Source organism: Citrus clementina, unplaced genomic scaffold (genome assembly GCF_000493195.1).
Source record: "Citrus clementina cultivar Clemenules unplaced genomic scaffold, Citrus_clementina_v1.0 scaffold_8, whole genome shotgun sequence".
NCBI lineage: Eukaryota > Viridiplantae > Streptophyta > Magnoliopsida > Sapindales > Rutaceae > Citrus > Citrus x clementina.
Window position 1 is genome coordinate 25,010,251 of NW_006262022.1, and position 16,892 is coordinate 25,027,142.

At 35.2% G+C, this 16,892-nt stretch overlaps 2 protein-coding genes across 4 annotated transcripts; both read right to left on the minus strand.

Annotated features, from left to right (window-relative positions):
• Positions 1-7,785: 7,785 nt before the first annotated feature.
• Positions 7,786-9,349, minus strand: LOC18033885. Of its 2 annotated transcripts, XM_006425138.2 has the most exons (3): positions 8,822-9,349; positions 8,362-8,406; positions 7,792-7,849 (listed from the first exon to the last, which is right to left on the minus strand). In XM_006425138.2, the coding sequence occupies exons 1-3, from the start codon at positions 9,214-9,216 to the stop codon at positions 7,792-7,794; spliced, it is 498 nt and encodes a 165-aa protein (XP_006425201.1). In that variant the 5' UTR covers positions 9,217-9,349. The 2 variants fall into 2 exon arrangements, with proteins under 2 accessions (XP_024035198.1, XP_006425201.1); XM_024179430.1 differs by lacking the exon at positions 8,362-8,406 and having other exon boundaries at positions 7,786-7,849.
• Positions 9,350-10,875: 1,526 nt separating this feature from the next.
• On the minus strand, positions 10,876-16,738 carry LOC18033685. Of its 2 annotated transcripts, XM_006425139.2 has the most exons (13): positions 16,056-16,738; positions 15,452-15,664; positions 14,945-15,149; positions 14,629-14,704; positions 14,386-14,521; positions 14,163-14,267; positions 13,002-13,082; positions 12,388-12,477; positions 12,220-12,285; positions 11,980-12,036; positions 11,827-11,904; positions 11,706-11,753; positions 10,876-11,605 (listed from the first exon to the last, which is right to left on the minus strand). In XM_006425139.2, the coding sequence occupies exons 1-13, from the start codon at positions 16,626-16,628 to the stop codon at positions 11,534-11,536; spliced, it is 1,800 nt and encodes a 599-aa protein (XP_006425202.1). In that variant the 5' UTR covers positions 16,629-16,738; the 3' UTR covers positions 10,876-11,533. The 2 variants fall into 2 exon arrangements, with proteins under 2 accessions (XP_006425202.1, XP_024035399.1); XM_024179631.1 differs by lacking the exons at positions 10,876-11,605; positions 11,706-11,753; positions 11,827-11,904; positions 11,980-12,036 and having other exon boundaries at positions 12,388-12,541.
• Between the last annotated feature and the right edge of the window lie 154 nt (positions 16,739-16,892).

The following is a 16,892-nucleotide window of genomic DNA, read 5'->3' on the forward strand; positions in this document are numbered from 1 at the left end:
AAGTAAGATGTAAGATTGACCTTCTATATATCGAGATCTTCTACATGACAAAGTACATATCCAACAATATTACTGCCATCTGGTCTTTCTTTGGCTGCCATACGAGAATCCATAGTTTTATCATGTAGATATTCCAACGTTATCTTTCAGGATTAATTAGTCATATATTTTGTTGACGTCAAAATGTGGTCGAGTCGGTTAATGGCTAAAATCAGACTTCTTTTATTTCTTGGGAAGCTGCTTGGTAATTTCCAAGAACATTCTGCGATTACGAGTAGATAAATTCTGAGCAAATAATTCGCGAGCGGATGATCTACGAATATATGAAGCTATAAAGGATAGTGAGATGCATGGGGTTTTTCCATGCTAACCCTTCGATGCTCAAGTGAGTTTATTAGAAAAAATAAGTTTTTTATTTTTTTAAAAAGAAAATTCTTAGTGTTGATGCTGAAATCTGGGCGAGCTGATGATGGTGATCAGATTACTTCATCAACGTTAGAATTTGTTCTGACGGGACACCGGCACTTGTTGCTTTAACGAGATTTGAATTATACTAGCACTTCTTTTATTTTGCAACAAGAGAAAAATGTCAGGGACGCCATATTATTTTTTGGCGAAAACCCTCTGACGTTTAAGTCAACAATTAAATTTTCTTTTGTAAGGAAAATAATCATGTCACTCACTTTCGTGGTATCGAGTTTTGTACTCTTGTATCAAAATTCTTTTTCTTGCTTAGCTGGAAAAATAAAAGAAAAATTTCCCCTTTTCTGGATCTCCTTCAGATCTTATAGGCACCTGTGCATGTTGAGGGTTATTGTCTGTTCTTTAATGTGCGACCATTACCAAATTGAATGTGTCACATGAATTTAAGAATTAATGTGTCCGTTTGCGGAGTTATTGAGCTGCCATTATAACACCTAATTGTGCTTAAAACCTAGACGTTATAGATAGACTTTTGAGCAAGGCTCTTTGGTCTAGATTACAAATTAGAACCATGTGACCTGATTTTGGTCTCCTCGCAGTACGCTGGTCGCGCTTGCGTGCGTGACCAGATAACCTTCTCCTCGATTTAAGTGACTTTCTTCCTATTCCACAAACACTTAGTTTAAATTGTGCAAGGAAACAAATAACGTTCCCTCCTTAGAGTTGAACTCATCTTTTTACGCTAAAGCTTTTATAGAGATTGAAGTAGGGATGGCAACTGGATCGCTCCATAATGGATATCCACAATATCCATTCAATTGGATCGGATAATATCCATAAAAAAATTTTTGGATTTTGAAATGGATATTTTAAAATTATATCCAGATAGATATGGATGGGTATAGATAATTATTTTTACCCAATAGATATCCGTTTAACCCAACACAAGTTTAAAAAATTTTAATTTTATAAAATTAAAAATAAAAAATATAATAAACAAACAATTGTAAAAATATTATATTAACTAGTGAAAATTTTAAATTCCTCTTATATTAAAAACTAAAGTTTTCAAAATTATCCTTTAATTTTTTAACTTATTTAATACTATTAATAATTATTATTTTATTTTATTAATTTAATATTATAAATGGACAACCACCGTAAAGTCGCCGGACCACCACCGGACCTCACCGGACCACCGTCGACTTCGCCGGAAGGTCGTCGGACCTCCGCCGGAATTCACCGGAAAGTTGCCGGACCACCGCCACCGACCGCCGGACCGCCATTTTATTATATATATATATATATTATTACTAATATAAATAGTTTAATAACCAAATTTAATATTAGAATTTTAACTATTTTATATTATTATTTTTATATAATAAAAATAAAATATCCATGGATATCCATAGTTATATGGATAAAATCCATATTCATGTCCAATATTAAATACTGGATAAGGATATGGATATATCCATTATGAATAATTATGGATGTGTGTTTGGATGGATATTTGCCATCCCTAAATTGAAGTCTTATTTGTTATAAAGTTTGATTTTTAAATCTCTTAAATCTGATGGTTAGGATTTGGTGATATGGCCCGTAACTTAAGGCCAAATAAGCAGTTGTTTTGATTACGTTTTACATTTTGGTGATTTCGTCAAGTATCTCCTCCAAACCTAACTGCTCAAGATTCGGTCTACACGTTTGATGTCATTAGAATTACTTCTTGGACATGATGATTCACTCGAAGTCACCAAATGATCTCCAAACACCTCCACACAACATTACCTATACCTTCTTGTAGCTTATCTGCTCTTGGTTTCTTTTATTTTGAGAAGAGAATGATAATGTTTGATCAAAATATCTCCTCGTCGTTTCCTATTTCATAAAAATGACAAGATGTTTATTGATAGAAGAGTGATTTGAGAGTTTAACTAATCAAGACTAGAAACTATCTCGAGCTGACTCTAATAAGTTGGCTCGTGGAATTAATCTCGTCATGAGCAAGAAAGTTTAGCAAGTTTCAAGTTTTATACCTCATCTCTAAGAAAGTTTAGCAAGTTTCAAGTTTTATATCTCATCTTTAGGAGGTTTTGAGCTTTTAAAATTTTATAAATCTTCAAATATATTATTTGCCTGCTCGCCTAATCATACATCTCACCTAAGCAAGTTTTGGGACATTTAAACATTTGTAGGCTTTCAAATATATTATTTTCCTGCTCACTTAATCATGCAAAGTACGTTAAGTGGCTTCAAGTTTTTATCTCACCATTGAGACTTTTAAATTTTTACATGCCTTCTAATATATTTATTTTCTTACTCGCCTAATTATATAAAGTAGGTTTTGAGTAAGTTTAGGTTTTTATCTCCCCTAGAGCAGGTTTTGAGACTTTAAACCTTCTTATGCTTTCAAAATATTATTTTCCAGTTCGCCTCAATCATGATCGACTATGTATAGTTATGAGAGGTTTTATGCTTTACCCCGAGGAGGTTTCAAAGCTCAATAACTTCGAAGATATAGCAACTTGTTGCTGTGTTTATGCTCGGATTACTTCTTGCAAGCAAATTTAGCCATTTTAAAGATTTTTTGCCTTACTCTGTGGAGGTATTAAGTCTTATAGCAATTTACTTGACTTATAAAGGTAAGCCACTCACTTAGTTTTTTCTGCTTACCTCACCATAAGCAAGCAGGTATGATCGGTTTCAGGTTTTATGTTTTACATTGAGCAAGTTTTCAAAGCTTTTAATGATTTATTGACCACAATTTTAAGCAACTCTTTTTACTTGCTATACCTGGACTAATTTTGGTCATTTTAAGATTTTATGTCGTACCTTGAGCAGGTTTCAAGATTCATAAACTTTTGCAAACTTAAACAATTTTAAGCAACTTTCTTTGCTAGCTACATCATGACTGATTTGGTCAGTTTAAGGTTCCATGCTTTCCTCGAGCAGGTTCAACATTTTTAACATTTTACTTACTAAAGCAGCTTGAAGCAACTCTCTTTGTTATTTCTTGTGTCTTATAAGATATATAAATTTCATCAATAAACTTTGCTTCGCTTCTCAACTCCAAATGATGATGTATAGGCAAGCTGATTTATTACCATAGCTCTCCTTTCATGAATCGTTCTCAGGAAATCAAGGTAAAGTTATAAGAGCTCAACCAATTTGGTAAGTAGAAGCTGTCCTTATTTAATTTTCCAAGTACGAACGGAGAAATATTTAATTTTTTTTGCGTGTAAATCAAAATATAGATTCTGACCTGTTTTGACTTTCGTAAACTTGTGCCCTCAATGTGCTCTCGTATGAGGTTTTTTGCTTCAAACTTGTAAATACGGACCTGGTCTGCAAACGGGAAATGCGTTTGCCACAATAGCTTTTAGCCTTAGCAAGTATAAGCTATTAGATAACAGTGAGCAAAATGTACTTCAAAGAAGAACATCAGATGGCGATAAGCAAAATCTCAGCAGTCGTTCTATTTTATATCACAATTAATTAGGTATAACAATTAATGAACATCCTTTCAATATCTTAACTGCGAAAGATGCCAGTATTAGGATTGTTTTATGATAATAGGCATGTATTCTGCATCGATCTCAGAAATATTAATGATGCAAGAGATTAACCTGCTAGGAATATGCTTACAAAAATTGAAAAAGTTGTCTAGCGATCTGAACCAAACCTGAATTGGCCATAGTACTATAAACCACCTGCTCTATGATCATTAAAAAATCAACACTCAATTAGTATGATTTTCTAATATGATTCCATGTAAAATCAGGGATTAAACACTCAAGAAAGCATGTCAAATTCCCAAAATTAATAAAACATCTAACTCTACATCTGTTTTGTGCATAATTGGTTATGCAATCATGTCGTGAAATCAAATACTAGTTCCTGAAATTCAAATAAGACATTCCACGATCGTTGTGGAATGAATTCTTAACATTTTGATATCATCAGTTTCATAAATCCATTATCAATCTACAGTTACATGTCTCAACTGGAGTTTTATGCTCATGCAAGCATTATTGATGCTAAATATATGTTTAATGATTAAAAAAAAAAATACTCAGCTAAGAATCATTTCTTAGTTAAAAAATTGAATGCATCTGAAACCTTATCTGATTAGTTTTAACATGCATAAGACAGACAAGTTGCAACAATAGTAGTATTGAAGATTGCAAAAGTTGAATGGTAAAAAAGTAATCAAGCAGCTGATTCGAGTCCCCCTATAATCGACCATTGCAAATGTGGTTTCCGACACCTTTGGTGGGTGTTTTTCATTTAAACCATGAACTTCATTGTAATTTATTGTTGTGACTATAGAACTCTAGCAGCTTATGAGGCTTGCTTTCGTTGTCGCTATGAATAACCATTATGCTTAATTGATGAATGCTTTTAGTAACTGAAGAATGCTGAGAAAGATTTCCCTGTTCGTGAATTGAAGAACATTTGCTCCTTTTTCCAATTTTGGTTTCCCTTTTATTTGTCATCCTTGCTTCTAGCTTATTCAAGATATCTTTTGTTAAGTTTAATAAGACATTTCTATGATCTGCAACACAAAAAAAGTCTTGAGTAGAGGAACAACTTAGTTCATTTGGATGTTCTATCAGATACTTAGTAGGTGTAAAATTATACCCTGATATGTAATTATTTTCTTTACGATTTTGCTGAAAAATTTCACAATCAAAATACCTTAACTAAGGTAGCTTAAGCAACAAAGGCATGGATAGGTTCTCAAGCATAAAAGCCAAACAAGTAATTCTGAAAAGTGTGGCGAGCAATAAACAGACTTAGTATTAGTGTGTAGCACATGCTTTCAAGCGATAAAGGTAAGCATGTTATTCTGAAAATCGGATGGCAAGCACATCATTAATTAAATACAAAAGATAAGCACACATGATCCTTGATGCCATGCATTGCACTTCAAGTCGCAGCAATGATAAAATTCACCTCAGTTCTATCCATTTAATTCTTGCCATTTATTGAAGCTTTTTCCTTTTTAGAACTTGTTTAGCAATAACCGAGGCAGCAATAAGTGAGCACCTGATTCTAATCTTCATGCCATAAAGCATGTGAAATGACAATTTAAACAGGCTGATCTTTGTGATCTAATTTGTATGGTTATACACGAAAATTTCCTACATCGAAAATGGATTTATGCACACTATTACCAAATTTGTGCACTTAAATAAGCTGATTTTCAAAATTTCACAATGTGAGCCGCAAAATTTTGGGATGAGCTCGAGAATTATCAAGTTGGAATATGAATTAAAGTGAAAAACGATATCGATTATTTGCGGATTGAGTAAGCAGATTCCTTCAATACGGTTATTGGCCGCTGGCCAGAGTTCTTCGAGCTTCACTTCCAACATTTTGATTTGCTCATTTTAGCATGATATCTGTTGGCTTACGAACTCAATCTGTTTGAAACTTATCAGAGGTCCTTTGCATTTATTCACTTCTGCTTCAGCCAGAACCAAATTGGTAGAGACAATGGGATGACTTTCTGTGCCACTCCCTACAAACGGCACTAAGAGTTGACGCCGAAATTTGGTGGAGTTTGATTGACGGTTAGATACCAAATCTTTAGGTCAGTGTTAGATTGAATCACCTTGCTAATCTCCAAGAACATATTGCAACTACCAACAAATAAGTCCATGAGTAGATGATCAAGAGGATTTGAAAGCAAAAAGGATAGGTACCGAGAGTTTTTTAGGCGTAATAAAACTTCCGACGTTCAAGTCAGTTTATAGATTTACAGAAAAATAAAATAGAAATTTCTAATTTTTTTACGAAGAAAAATTTTCAGGTTAAATTGTGACAAAAAAATAAAATTTATTATTTCCTCTTTGGAGTTGAACACCCCTAGACTTTTTTTATAGAGGTTGAAGTTTTACCCTCTATAAAGCCTTCTTTCTAAATCCCTCAAATTTTATTGTTAGAATTTAGTGATATGGCTCAAGTAATGGTTGTGTTTTGCTTCCTAGTGACTTGTCAAGTATCTCCTTGAAATCCATTTGCTTGAGGTAATTGGAATTACTTCGTGATCAAGGTCATATGCTGGAGGTCATTAGAACTCTCTCTTGGTCGATGTGAGCTACTTGAGGAGAGAATTCTAAACACCTCCACACAATCTCACCTCCTCGTTATTTATCTGTTTTTTGCATTATTTTTACTTTGAGGAGGGCACGATAATGCCCGAACAAATACCTTATCGTGGTCGCCCTAGTTCATCCCCCAAACATATCTTACTAATGACACTCATAGAATTTAAATACATCAAGCCTGATCAGAACCATTACATACATCAAATATCCCGCGACACTTGCGATAAATATATGTTTCTTCAGTTGCAGACTTATCAATCTCGGTCTTGGGGCACTGTTGATAAAATAATTTGAAGAGAGCTGGTAATGGTATTTGTACAGGTTTGGATCCAAGCATTTGAAACCTCTCAACAAGAACCTTGTTGATGCAGTCTTCTTGTAAGAGAAATAGATCTATTTTTTATCATCTGCAGTATATCAAGTTGGCAGGTCCTAAATCCTTCATCTCAAACTCACGCGGGTTGCTACTTCAAAATTTCGTAATGGTTCACGTCCCTACATGCAGCAGCATATCATCAACAAATAACCGCAGATAGATCATATCTCATGTTCACTTAGCTTCCTGAAATAAGTACAGCAAACAAAGTTACATCTCTTTTAGAGAAACCTAATCATCCTTCTCGGAATTAATGAAACAACTGTGGTTAGGTCGTGACGATATGTGCGTCTCTTCTTAGGCCTAATTACCATGAGGATAGCAGTTTTACATTCAAGTGTCATTTCACAGCCAGCATTGCGAAAAGGATCCTGAGGGAGGCATGCATGTCTGACCACTAGGGAGAATCCTTAGTGAAGTCAATCGCCTCTTTTAGTGTAAAGCCTTTGACAACAAACCTGACTTTATATCTTCTAAGTTTCGATACTTGAATCTCCTCCTCGATCCTGTAAATCCATTTGCAGCTAACTGTCAAGAAGTACATTTTGACTGCTTTGAACTCATGTGACTTTAAAGCTGGTCTCAAAATGGCGCTTGCCTCTGTCGTTTAAAGCTTATGAGTTTTAGTAACTGCACGCATGTGGTTTCATCATTTTGGTTTGCTTAGAAAATGCAACTGATCGGATACATGTTTGTAAATTTTCACCATATTAATCCTATGAGCTGTAAAATCTATATTTCACATAAACTAGATTGATTTTCTTAGAAACTGAAAGAACATTTATCAACGTTCAACATGCCAAAGAATTTCTTTCTTGAAAACAAAAACTGTTTTAAGTTGCATATATAAAAATCATAAACAGTACTTCATATTCAAGGTCCGTCATCTCCATCTCCAATCAGATTACATATGTCTGAACACTCCACCAAACTGCACAGGACAGGAGGAAATGCCATTAATAAATTACAAAAATATATACAGTATTCTTTGACGGGAAAGTATAAATCCTTTACTTTATTAACAACCTTTATTTTGCAAAGCTCTTAAGCACAATTGGTATTCGACCGCTTACTGTTTTTTTGTTAAAAAATATTTGTCAGTAAACAGGAAACCTGAGTTCCATTTCATCTGATCCCAGATTTGCATTAATACTCTTTGCGCTTTGGGAAAACATTGTTTCTTGCTCTCAACATCAAAAAAAGGAATGCTTAGCCAAAGGTCTTCTTAATTTGATATCAAGTCCTTTCTCACGACTCATGATGCAATGGAAATAGACTCATTGTTGAAAGAAACATCATTACAAAAGCTAAAAACCAGTAATTAGATGTCCAAGAAATATGTAAGGGTATCGCTAAATTTTAAGAAATAATTAGTTATGCAGAACAACTTCGTGCTTTTGAGTACGAGCAGTAGTAGTTAAAGGTTAAGAAGAAAACATTTACCAGTATCGACGGCTTCGAAACCCTTCCTTGAAAACCACTATTGGTCTGTAAAAATGCAAAAGCAACAATAGATATATAAAAGATGTCAAGGTCAGCCTACAAATTCAGGTGAAGGGCTTAATTTTCAAGTAAGTATGACTTTCAGACTATTAATTCTACATATTACTTCGGCTAGCATTTCTTCCAGATTATACAAAGCAAGATTTCCAGTTGACTGGAATCATAAACCAAATAGATTATTGCTTGTTGCTTTGCTTCATTTTGCACATTGTACTAACGCAGCTTTAGTTTGATCTTGTACGAGTAAGTGATCAAAATTATAATCTTACTGCAACTTGAGGTATAACTTTAACATCAATTAACACAAAAATAAACTTTGGTAAACAAATGAAAAGGTGGAAAAGATCATGGACTAAGGAGCTACCTATCCAGAATCGAATTAAATTATCTTTTATATTACCTACGGACATTCAGAGGGCCTTCGCCGGGGGATCCATCGCCTCCTCGTATGCAAGTTGTGACACATTTGATAGTGCATGACTCGGCTTTCCTAGACTTGGGTCGTTGGATTCTAGGCTTTCTGCAATCGTTTCCCGAAGCACAATCACCGGAAAGCTCCTGAGGAATGTTTGAAAGTGTCTCCGCTTGATCCTGTGGGGTCCCAATGCCGTCTGAGGCTGCAGCGGCTATAACTACAGCAGCTGCAAATAAGCCAGAGGCTGAAGTTGCTATACTGCAGCAACAGTTCCGACTTGTTTTCTTGATGAGAGTTTTGTGGTTCTTCCCGCTGTTGAGATACGCCAAGTTAATTGAGATTCTGTTTAAAAGAGCTGGAGTTGCGACATAAATGGGCATTATGTTGATGGTAGTGTCTCAAGGATGAGTTTTTTTAATTTGTGCTTTCATTTTCAACAAAACTGACGAGGAGTTAAAGAGGCCAGACGCCAAGGATATATTATCTTATCTCTTGATGCCGTGGTCCTACTTCTACCGAGTTTTTAATCATGAGCTTTGTGTATCCTGTGTTTCTTGGAAAGCTGGCTGATCCAAATGTGTTAAAATCTCGTCCGTGCAGGCGCATTGTCAAGATTATGCAGAAAACAACGTAACAAACGAGCTGTTCGCGAATCGCGATCCATCAACATAACATTTTCAAAATTATTATTATTATTATTTTATAGATTAACATTTTCATTAGATTGAATGGACCTTTTATTCAAATTCAATCTTAGCCGGTAACCACACTCTGACATGAGATCAACCTATGTAAATCAATCCAATACAATCAATTAATTTTTAATTTTTATTTATTTTTTAAAAGATCACATGTCACTCTCATATTTAACTGGAAATTTTCTTTTAGCATAATATTTGGAGAATTGAAGTGTATATATGATAATAAAATTCATTAATCATAAAAATATTGAAGTAGTTAATATTTTATTTTTTTTCAATTGTTATTAATTAATGCCCGGAAAAGCAATTTATAACTTCCAAATTTTTATTTTAATCAAACTGATTGGGTCAAAACTAGGGATGGCAATTGTACCCGCAAACCCGCAAACCCGCCCAAACCCACCCGCCAAAACCCGCCCGTTGCGGGTAATTTTATCCGTTGCGGGCGGGTTTAGTATTATAAATTAAAACCCGCATATGGATGCGGGTGGGTTTGGTATTAATCTTATACCCGGTGGATACCCGCATGGATATCCACCAAACCCGCAATAATTTTTTTCAAATATTTTTAATTTAATTTAAATATAAAAATATATAAAGAAAATAATGTAATTAATCAAATTACCAAATAGCAAAAGGCTCAAAGTTGTGTATGTGTGTATATGGCTCATCTCTTATTCTAAAGTCATAACCTAAAGAAAACTAAAGGCATTTCCCTTCGAATTAGTATTTGAAAATATTAATCTTAATTATTATTTTAGGCATTGTGTTAGATGGGTGCTTATGGTGGTGAATAAAATAAATATATTCTCTTTGATCTTGTTTTAAATGATAATATGAAATGTAATTATTATTTTTAGATATTAGTTTGTGTTTTTTAAATAGATTTGTATAATTTATACTTAAATTTGAGAATTTGTGTTGAATTGATGTGGAAATTTTAATTTTTCATTTACACTGTTTAAATATAAAATTGAATATGTTATATGGAACTTGAGGTTATTATTATAAATTTATATATTAAATATTTGTGATTTTAAATACGGAAACCCGCAAAAAATCCGCCGGATACCATTGCGGGTTTGGTAATTGTTAAAACCCGCTGCGGGTGGATTTTTTTAAAAAAATTAAAACTCGCTGCGGGTTGCGGGTGGGTTTGGTAATTTAAATTTTGTGCGGGTTTGAGTTTGGTAATGGCAAACCCGCTGCGGGCAGTGCCCATTGCCATCCCTAGTCAAAACAGATCAGTTTGTATCCGATTTTACATTAATTTAGATTTATTAGATTTCAACAAGTGATTAGATCCAGTTAGATGCAAAATATAAAATCCAATAAATGAAAATTGAACTTAAATTGGACAAAAATCACTGAACTTGAACCATTAAACACCCCTGATCATAATCTCTTCATCAGCCAATAAATTCATAACAGCATCCCATCAAATAAACTGCAATTTATGCATTCGGGTTCACTTCCACAAGTAACATTGCATGCCATCACCTGGTGAGATCCTCTAGTTTTTCTGTTAGGTTTATTTCAAATTTGGTTAATCCCCAAGTTACAACCAGCCAAAATTCACCGACTTACCCACCTAACCGGTTCGTGCTTCCCAGTGTTTTGATACCCATTGGAGAAGATCACACGGCTACGACCACCCGCTTCGTTACCCCTCAAATTTTTGTGCCATCTCATGGTTAAACTCAATACATAACATGTTCTTGCATGGAAGGCAAGTTTGCGAGTAAGACAGTGCTCTTTTTTCCATACCCTTTGACCCTTTGACAAAATGAATTAGTTACACTAAAATAATAATAATTAAAAGTAAAAAAAAAAAAAAATTTAACAATGTTCTATGAGAGGTCTGCTATATATATCACAAACAAAAGAACCCACTGAGCCGGAAGAAGACACATTCTGTTGATAACTTTACATGGTATTGTATACCTCCAGTTAAGGGGAAAACTGCACATAATGGTTAACTAGTCTCAGAAGGTGGTTAAGTGTTTTTTTCTAAAACAGATAGTGCTGGTGTCAAATAATTATTTGCTTTATCAGGCAAATGTGCAACCTGCAGATGGATCAAATAAGAATAATCAGTTAAAAGTGTACTAGCCAAGCCAGGGGGGAAAGAAACATAATGGAATAATTTACTGATTGGTTCTCTTTACCAGCTCATACAGCTCCTTCCCTTGCTCAGAAACATACTCATAACATACCTGCACGCAATTGAAGAACCTTAGTTCCCTCCCATTTAAAACTATGTAAAAAATCAAACAAAATACAACTCACATCAAAGCTTTTGTTCCTTGCAGTTGAATCATGCAATGCCTTAACACAGATATCGGCCACATCAGCACAGCTGATGCCCTGAATGAAGAGACAGAAGGTAAGATTGGATTTCAACCATTATATTCATTGGTCAAACGGGCAAACTGTTCTCACCTGTGTAATCCTGTTTCCTTGATCAAAAATTAAAGCACGCTGGCCACCAGGTTCCTCCTGTAAGAACCAACTTATGATTATTAGCTCAGAGAAGATGGTTAAGATTTTTTAAATTTGTAAAGCAGTGAAGGCATAAGTTGAGACACCCCCAAAAAAAAAAAAGGCAGGCATTATTAAATATTTGAAGAGGTTTTTAGTATTAAGTCCGAAACAGCAATATTAGTAGCACAGAAGATTTACCTTAAGGGGACCGGGGCGAATGATTGTATACCCAAGGCCTGATCGTCTCAATGAATCTTCGCCATCCTAAAGAAATTTGTAAATATAGACACGACTTAACTGACGAAAAACAAAAATGAAATGAACTTTTGACACAATATAGAGAACAGAAGAAAGTGAGAGACTAACCCTCTTGGCTTTAAGAACCTGCTCCCTTCTGCTAGGTTCTACCCCTAATCCTGTGCAAGACACTAAGACGAAGTCTGTTTCTTGCCCAGTCTGCAAAAAATCCACTAACACATTTTTTCAAGGCTGCGGAAAAGGGGAATTTATTGTCTTCAAACTGATTTGCACATACAGAAATGTCATTTAGATAAAGACAAAAATAATAAATATTTTTACCAAAAGAACTTCATGCAATCCCCAAAAGGATTGATCTGCTAATAATGGTACATGTTGAGTAGAATGAAAACAAACAGGCACTATCAATATTCTGCAAATATCATCTCATGGATTCTTCACAGAAACTATAAATCACCCATTTATGTTACAGTTATTATGCTCTGAAAATTCAGAGTATTATGCCTAATGTATCAGTCAGTAAATCATACTGCTAGGAGTTTATTCTCAGAACTGGAATCTTATGTCATGTCTAACTTCCACTCTACCCCATGATTCACAAGAAGACACTCTTGAAAATAGTCTAAGAAGACAGAAATACAGCACAATCTTAGAAATGGATACTTCATACCCAAGCATATACAAAAAGAAGTTTGCTCAGAATTACACATTAAAAAACTTACAGGCAAGGCTTTTATATACTCCAATATAAGCTTAAAGCTTCTTAGGTCTTGCTTTGCTCCAGAAGGTCCCTCAACAGGTCTCTGTAGCAAGAATAACATATGGAATCAGCAGTGTGAACATGAATGATACAGTTGCACTAACAGTTTATGAGAGATTATAAATATCACAAGCAGCCAGTTTTCCGGTGCTCTTCGACAAATTAATTTTTGCAAATTTGGATTTTGACATGATGCCTCCTGTTAGGACCATCATCATGTGGTTCGGAGTTTTTGGTAAAACATCAAAATATATCCAAATTTTGTGCACTATTTTAAATTTCTTACATGATTTTGATGAATAAGGGCTTTGGTTCATGCTTGGATACAAATTATTATGGCATCAAACTTGCATTTCGTGATAAAGAACCTCAGGAGAAAGCAGTTGAACGGAACAGAACATTTAGAGACCAAGGCCTGGCTCCCTGGTTAGTGGACAGCCTTACCAAGACCTAGGTCTTGGATTCAAGTCTCAAAAGTGTGCTTGTATGTTTAATTAATAATTTTTTTAAATTAAAAAAACAGAACATTTAACATAGCTCGTTAATTACTTAATAGAAGGTCCACAGATATAATATTCTTGAGCTCAAAACGGGAGTAGGAAGATTAGACAACTTTGTTAAGAAATCAACAAACTACGTTAAAACCTTACTGAAATCAAGTAAATTCCTAATCATAAAACTATCCCTAGCAAGATTATAGTAATAACACCAAAACAATAAAAATAAAGTAAATCATAATGATGAAGGACAAGTTAGACTTATCTAGGGGTCATTTTTATTTTGGTCGGATTAAGTTTCGTCTTACTTAAGTGCATATTCAAAAAAGAATAACTCCCACCAAGATAAAAGAATCAAGGATTTTGAAACTGAAAGTTAAAATTTGACATCAATTATTGCTTGATTTGCTTCAATTAACTACACTTCATATATCCACTAGGAATGCAGTATCATCATATTTGGATGATAGTAAACCAAAAACATTTGAGCACTGAGCAGATATTGTCTCAATAACAGAAAATGATAAGCATGCAGGATTCTCATACAAGTTTAACAAAATAGGAAGCAAGACGACAAGGCAATTAACATGATTGCATAGAAATCTGTGAAATCATCAGGGAAAAACCTGTCGTCTGGGCTCAAATCGGATGGTCATTGTGTGTACAAGGAAAGGATCCATTGGTGGATCATCTGGTTTCACAGGGCGGAAGGATGAAAATGGCACTCTGACCTGCCATTTTTGTAGAGGTGAATTATGGAGAATACATTCAGGCTTGCAAAAAATTATAACAAGAAATAATTGGGAAAATGAGAATTCAACAGTTTACTAAGAAATAAGAGGGCCTTACCCTACAAAATCCTACTTTTGTGCTAAATCTTGCAAAATACAATTTACTTTGGCTTCTGTCTGCCGAAGGACCAGCTTCAAGGATTAAAACATACGATCTTCCATTCCCACCAACAGAGAGAACTAGGCCTTCATACCTAACCAGGAAAAACCATCATAGAGATGTGAGAAGCATCTAATTGGGAAAGTGAAAAAATCCAAAAGATTTCCTAAAGCCAGCAAATACTGAATCAAAGAATCCTACCTGTCAAGGGTGCAACCCAGAGGGAGTGAAAGCTTTTTTGACAGTTCAACATACCCTCCTCTGGTGAAAACATATCCTAGATTTGTTGAATACAATGAAGAGAGTTAAAGTCGGATAGATGAAAGATAATCTCTCTCTCTCTCTCTCTCTCTTTCTGTGTGTAGCTGCCATAATTTTACTACAAGATTAAATAAAAAATCACAGCAGTTTGTCGTGTACAGGTTTGAAAACTGATATTAACTAATGAATGCACCCCTGAATTTAACTTGCTCCAAACAGAACGTAAATAAGAGATCTCAAAGTCCATCAAATTTACCTGAAAAGACAGCATCTCCTGTTTCAGACAGTTCAAATTTAGCATCCATTCCTGCATCATACTTAAAAGCAACCACATCCTGGAAATAAGTTCCTTGACGAGCTTCCCACCCATTCAATGAATCTGCCGATTTGAACTTTGCAAGCAGAAGTTTGCTTTTGCTGCTTTTTCCTGCCCGCAGTTGTGCCAATTTATTATTGAAGTCCTGGAATTTAAACAGAGATTATTTTTTGCAGAAATAATTTTTGATGGGTGCAGTTTAACCACCATGAATAATTAGTGATTTTTTATAAAGAGTTCTCGTAAGCAACAAAAAAAAAACACAAGTTTACTTAAAGAAATCCAATTAGGATCATTCAAAAGCTCAGAGAAAGTGCAGTGAACACTGCTTGAATAGCATTGCTTTGTTTCAATTAGTGAAGTACAGTGGTAATTCACACACAAATCACTGGGTGCACAGAGAGACTACATTCAGATATAGGTAGACAATTTAAGAAGAGGCCAAACCTGAAATGCTTTAGTAACGTTGTAAACCCCTTGGTAATCAACTCTAAAAAGATCCCCAGTGATGGTAGAACGCGCCGTAGCACAATAAATAATTTTGTTGCAATTTTCAACCGCAGCCTTAAGAGTGCAGGGATCCCCAACATCCCCAATCACTATCTCCACTGATCTGGGAAGCATATCCACCACTTCCTGATCCGCTTTCCTTACCAAAGCCTAAGAATAGAATTACCATCAAGAGCAATTGAATCATAGATGATCACTAAAAGATAACAAAGTCTAGGAGCAAATTGGAAACAATTCCTCAAAATGGTTACTAAATTTCTTATTTTCGAACTAGTTGGTGGCGCCACTTTAACCTGTTAATGTACCAAGTCCTACCATCATGACAAATGGCGAAGCCAACTTAACAATTTGCTTTTCTGAAGAGAAAATGAGATGATGAAGCCAAAATAATGTATAATCCGAGCAAGCCATGTCAAAACATTGCAAATACATCTAACTACAACAGCAGATTCGTACATTCATGTTATTAAAGGCTGAAGTTTTAGTACTACGGGAGAGAGGGGGGGAGAGAGAGAGAGGGGAGAAAAAAAAAAAATAACACCTTGACAGAGTAACCTCTGAGCATGAGCTTCCTGATGACGATCCTGCCAATACGACTAGTGGCACCAACCACAAGCACAGTAGTATTCTGAGCACCAGGAATAGCAAACTCACACATGGGACCTTCTCTAATCAAAAGCGCATCTAAAGAATCCTTGTCATCGGCTCGAGTAGTTCTAGATATTTGTCCTAACCCGGAGAACTTCCTCCAAACTTCATCAAATATCTGTCGAGATTTCCTCCCCAACCCAACCGGGTTCACGTCATCTAAACTTATAGACACTGGCTGCTGCTGCTGCTGCTGCTGTTGTTGTTGTTGAGTTAGAGCATCTGGGTTAGTATTAGTGTTGCTCTTCTTGGTATTGGTTGATCTTTTGCCCGCTTTTTCCTTATTCCCAGAGCCAGAGGAGGACGCTTTGGTGACAATCATCTGGCCTCGACGACAGTAATGCCATTTGCAAGCGTTCATTTCGAGTGTCCATTTTGGACTGCTGTGATTTTGAAAATAATGCGAGTAGGAATATGCACTGCTCAGTTTAGGATTCGGGGTTACAGTTGTTGCAGTTGCAGTCATGATGTCCTTGTTGTTGGTATTGCATTTTTTTCTTTTTTAACTTGTTTATTTTATAATCCCAGCTATTTGTCCGTGATTTGATATTCTCTTTTTTTTTTTTTGTGTTAATTTTTATCATTAGAACACCACTAGTAGGTATTTTGGTGAAGATGATCCATAATCTGTGGTGTTGAGAGGCCAAAAATGGAAACAGAAAGTAGAGACCACAGAATGGAAACAGAGTCAGGAGGCGCCACGTTCAGAATCCAGTTCCCTCTCATTCTT

Excerpts from the sequence above, each read along its gene's own strand:
- LOC18033885 (XM_006425138.2), bottom strand. The coding sequence starts at position 9,216 with ATGCCCATTTATGTCGCAACTCCAGCTCTTTTAAACAGAATCTCAATT. Across the intron at positions 8,407-8,821 it reads GGCCCTCTGAATGTCCGTAG|ACCAATAGTGGTTTTCAAGG; the intron begins GTAATATAAAAG and ends GCATTTTTACAG. Across the intron at positions 7,850-8,361 it reads TTTCGAAGCCGTCGATACTG|TTTGGTGGAGTGTTCAGACA; the intron begins GTAAATGTTTTC and ends TGTCCTGTGCAG.
- LOC18033685 (XM_006425139.2), bottom strand. The coding sequence starts at position 16,628 with ATGACTGCAACTGCAACAACTGTAACCCCGAATCCTAAACTGAGCAGT. Across the intron at positions 13,083-14,162 it reads GATTTGAGCCCAGACGACAG|AGACCTGTTGAGGGACCTTC; the intron begins GTTTTTCCCTGA and ends TTCTTGCTACAG. Across the intron at positions 12,286-12,387 it reads AGGTTCTTAAAGCCAAGAGG|GATGGCGAAGATTCATTGAG; the intron begins GTTAGTCTCTCA and ends AAATTTCTTTAG.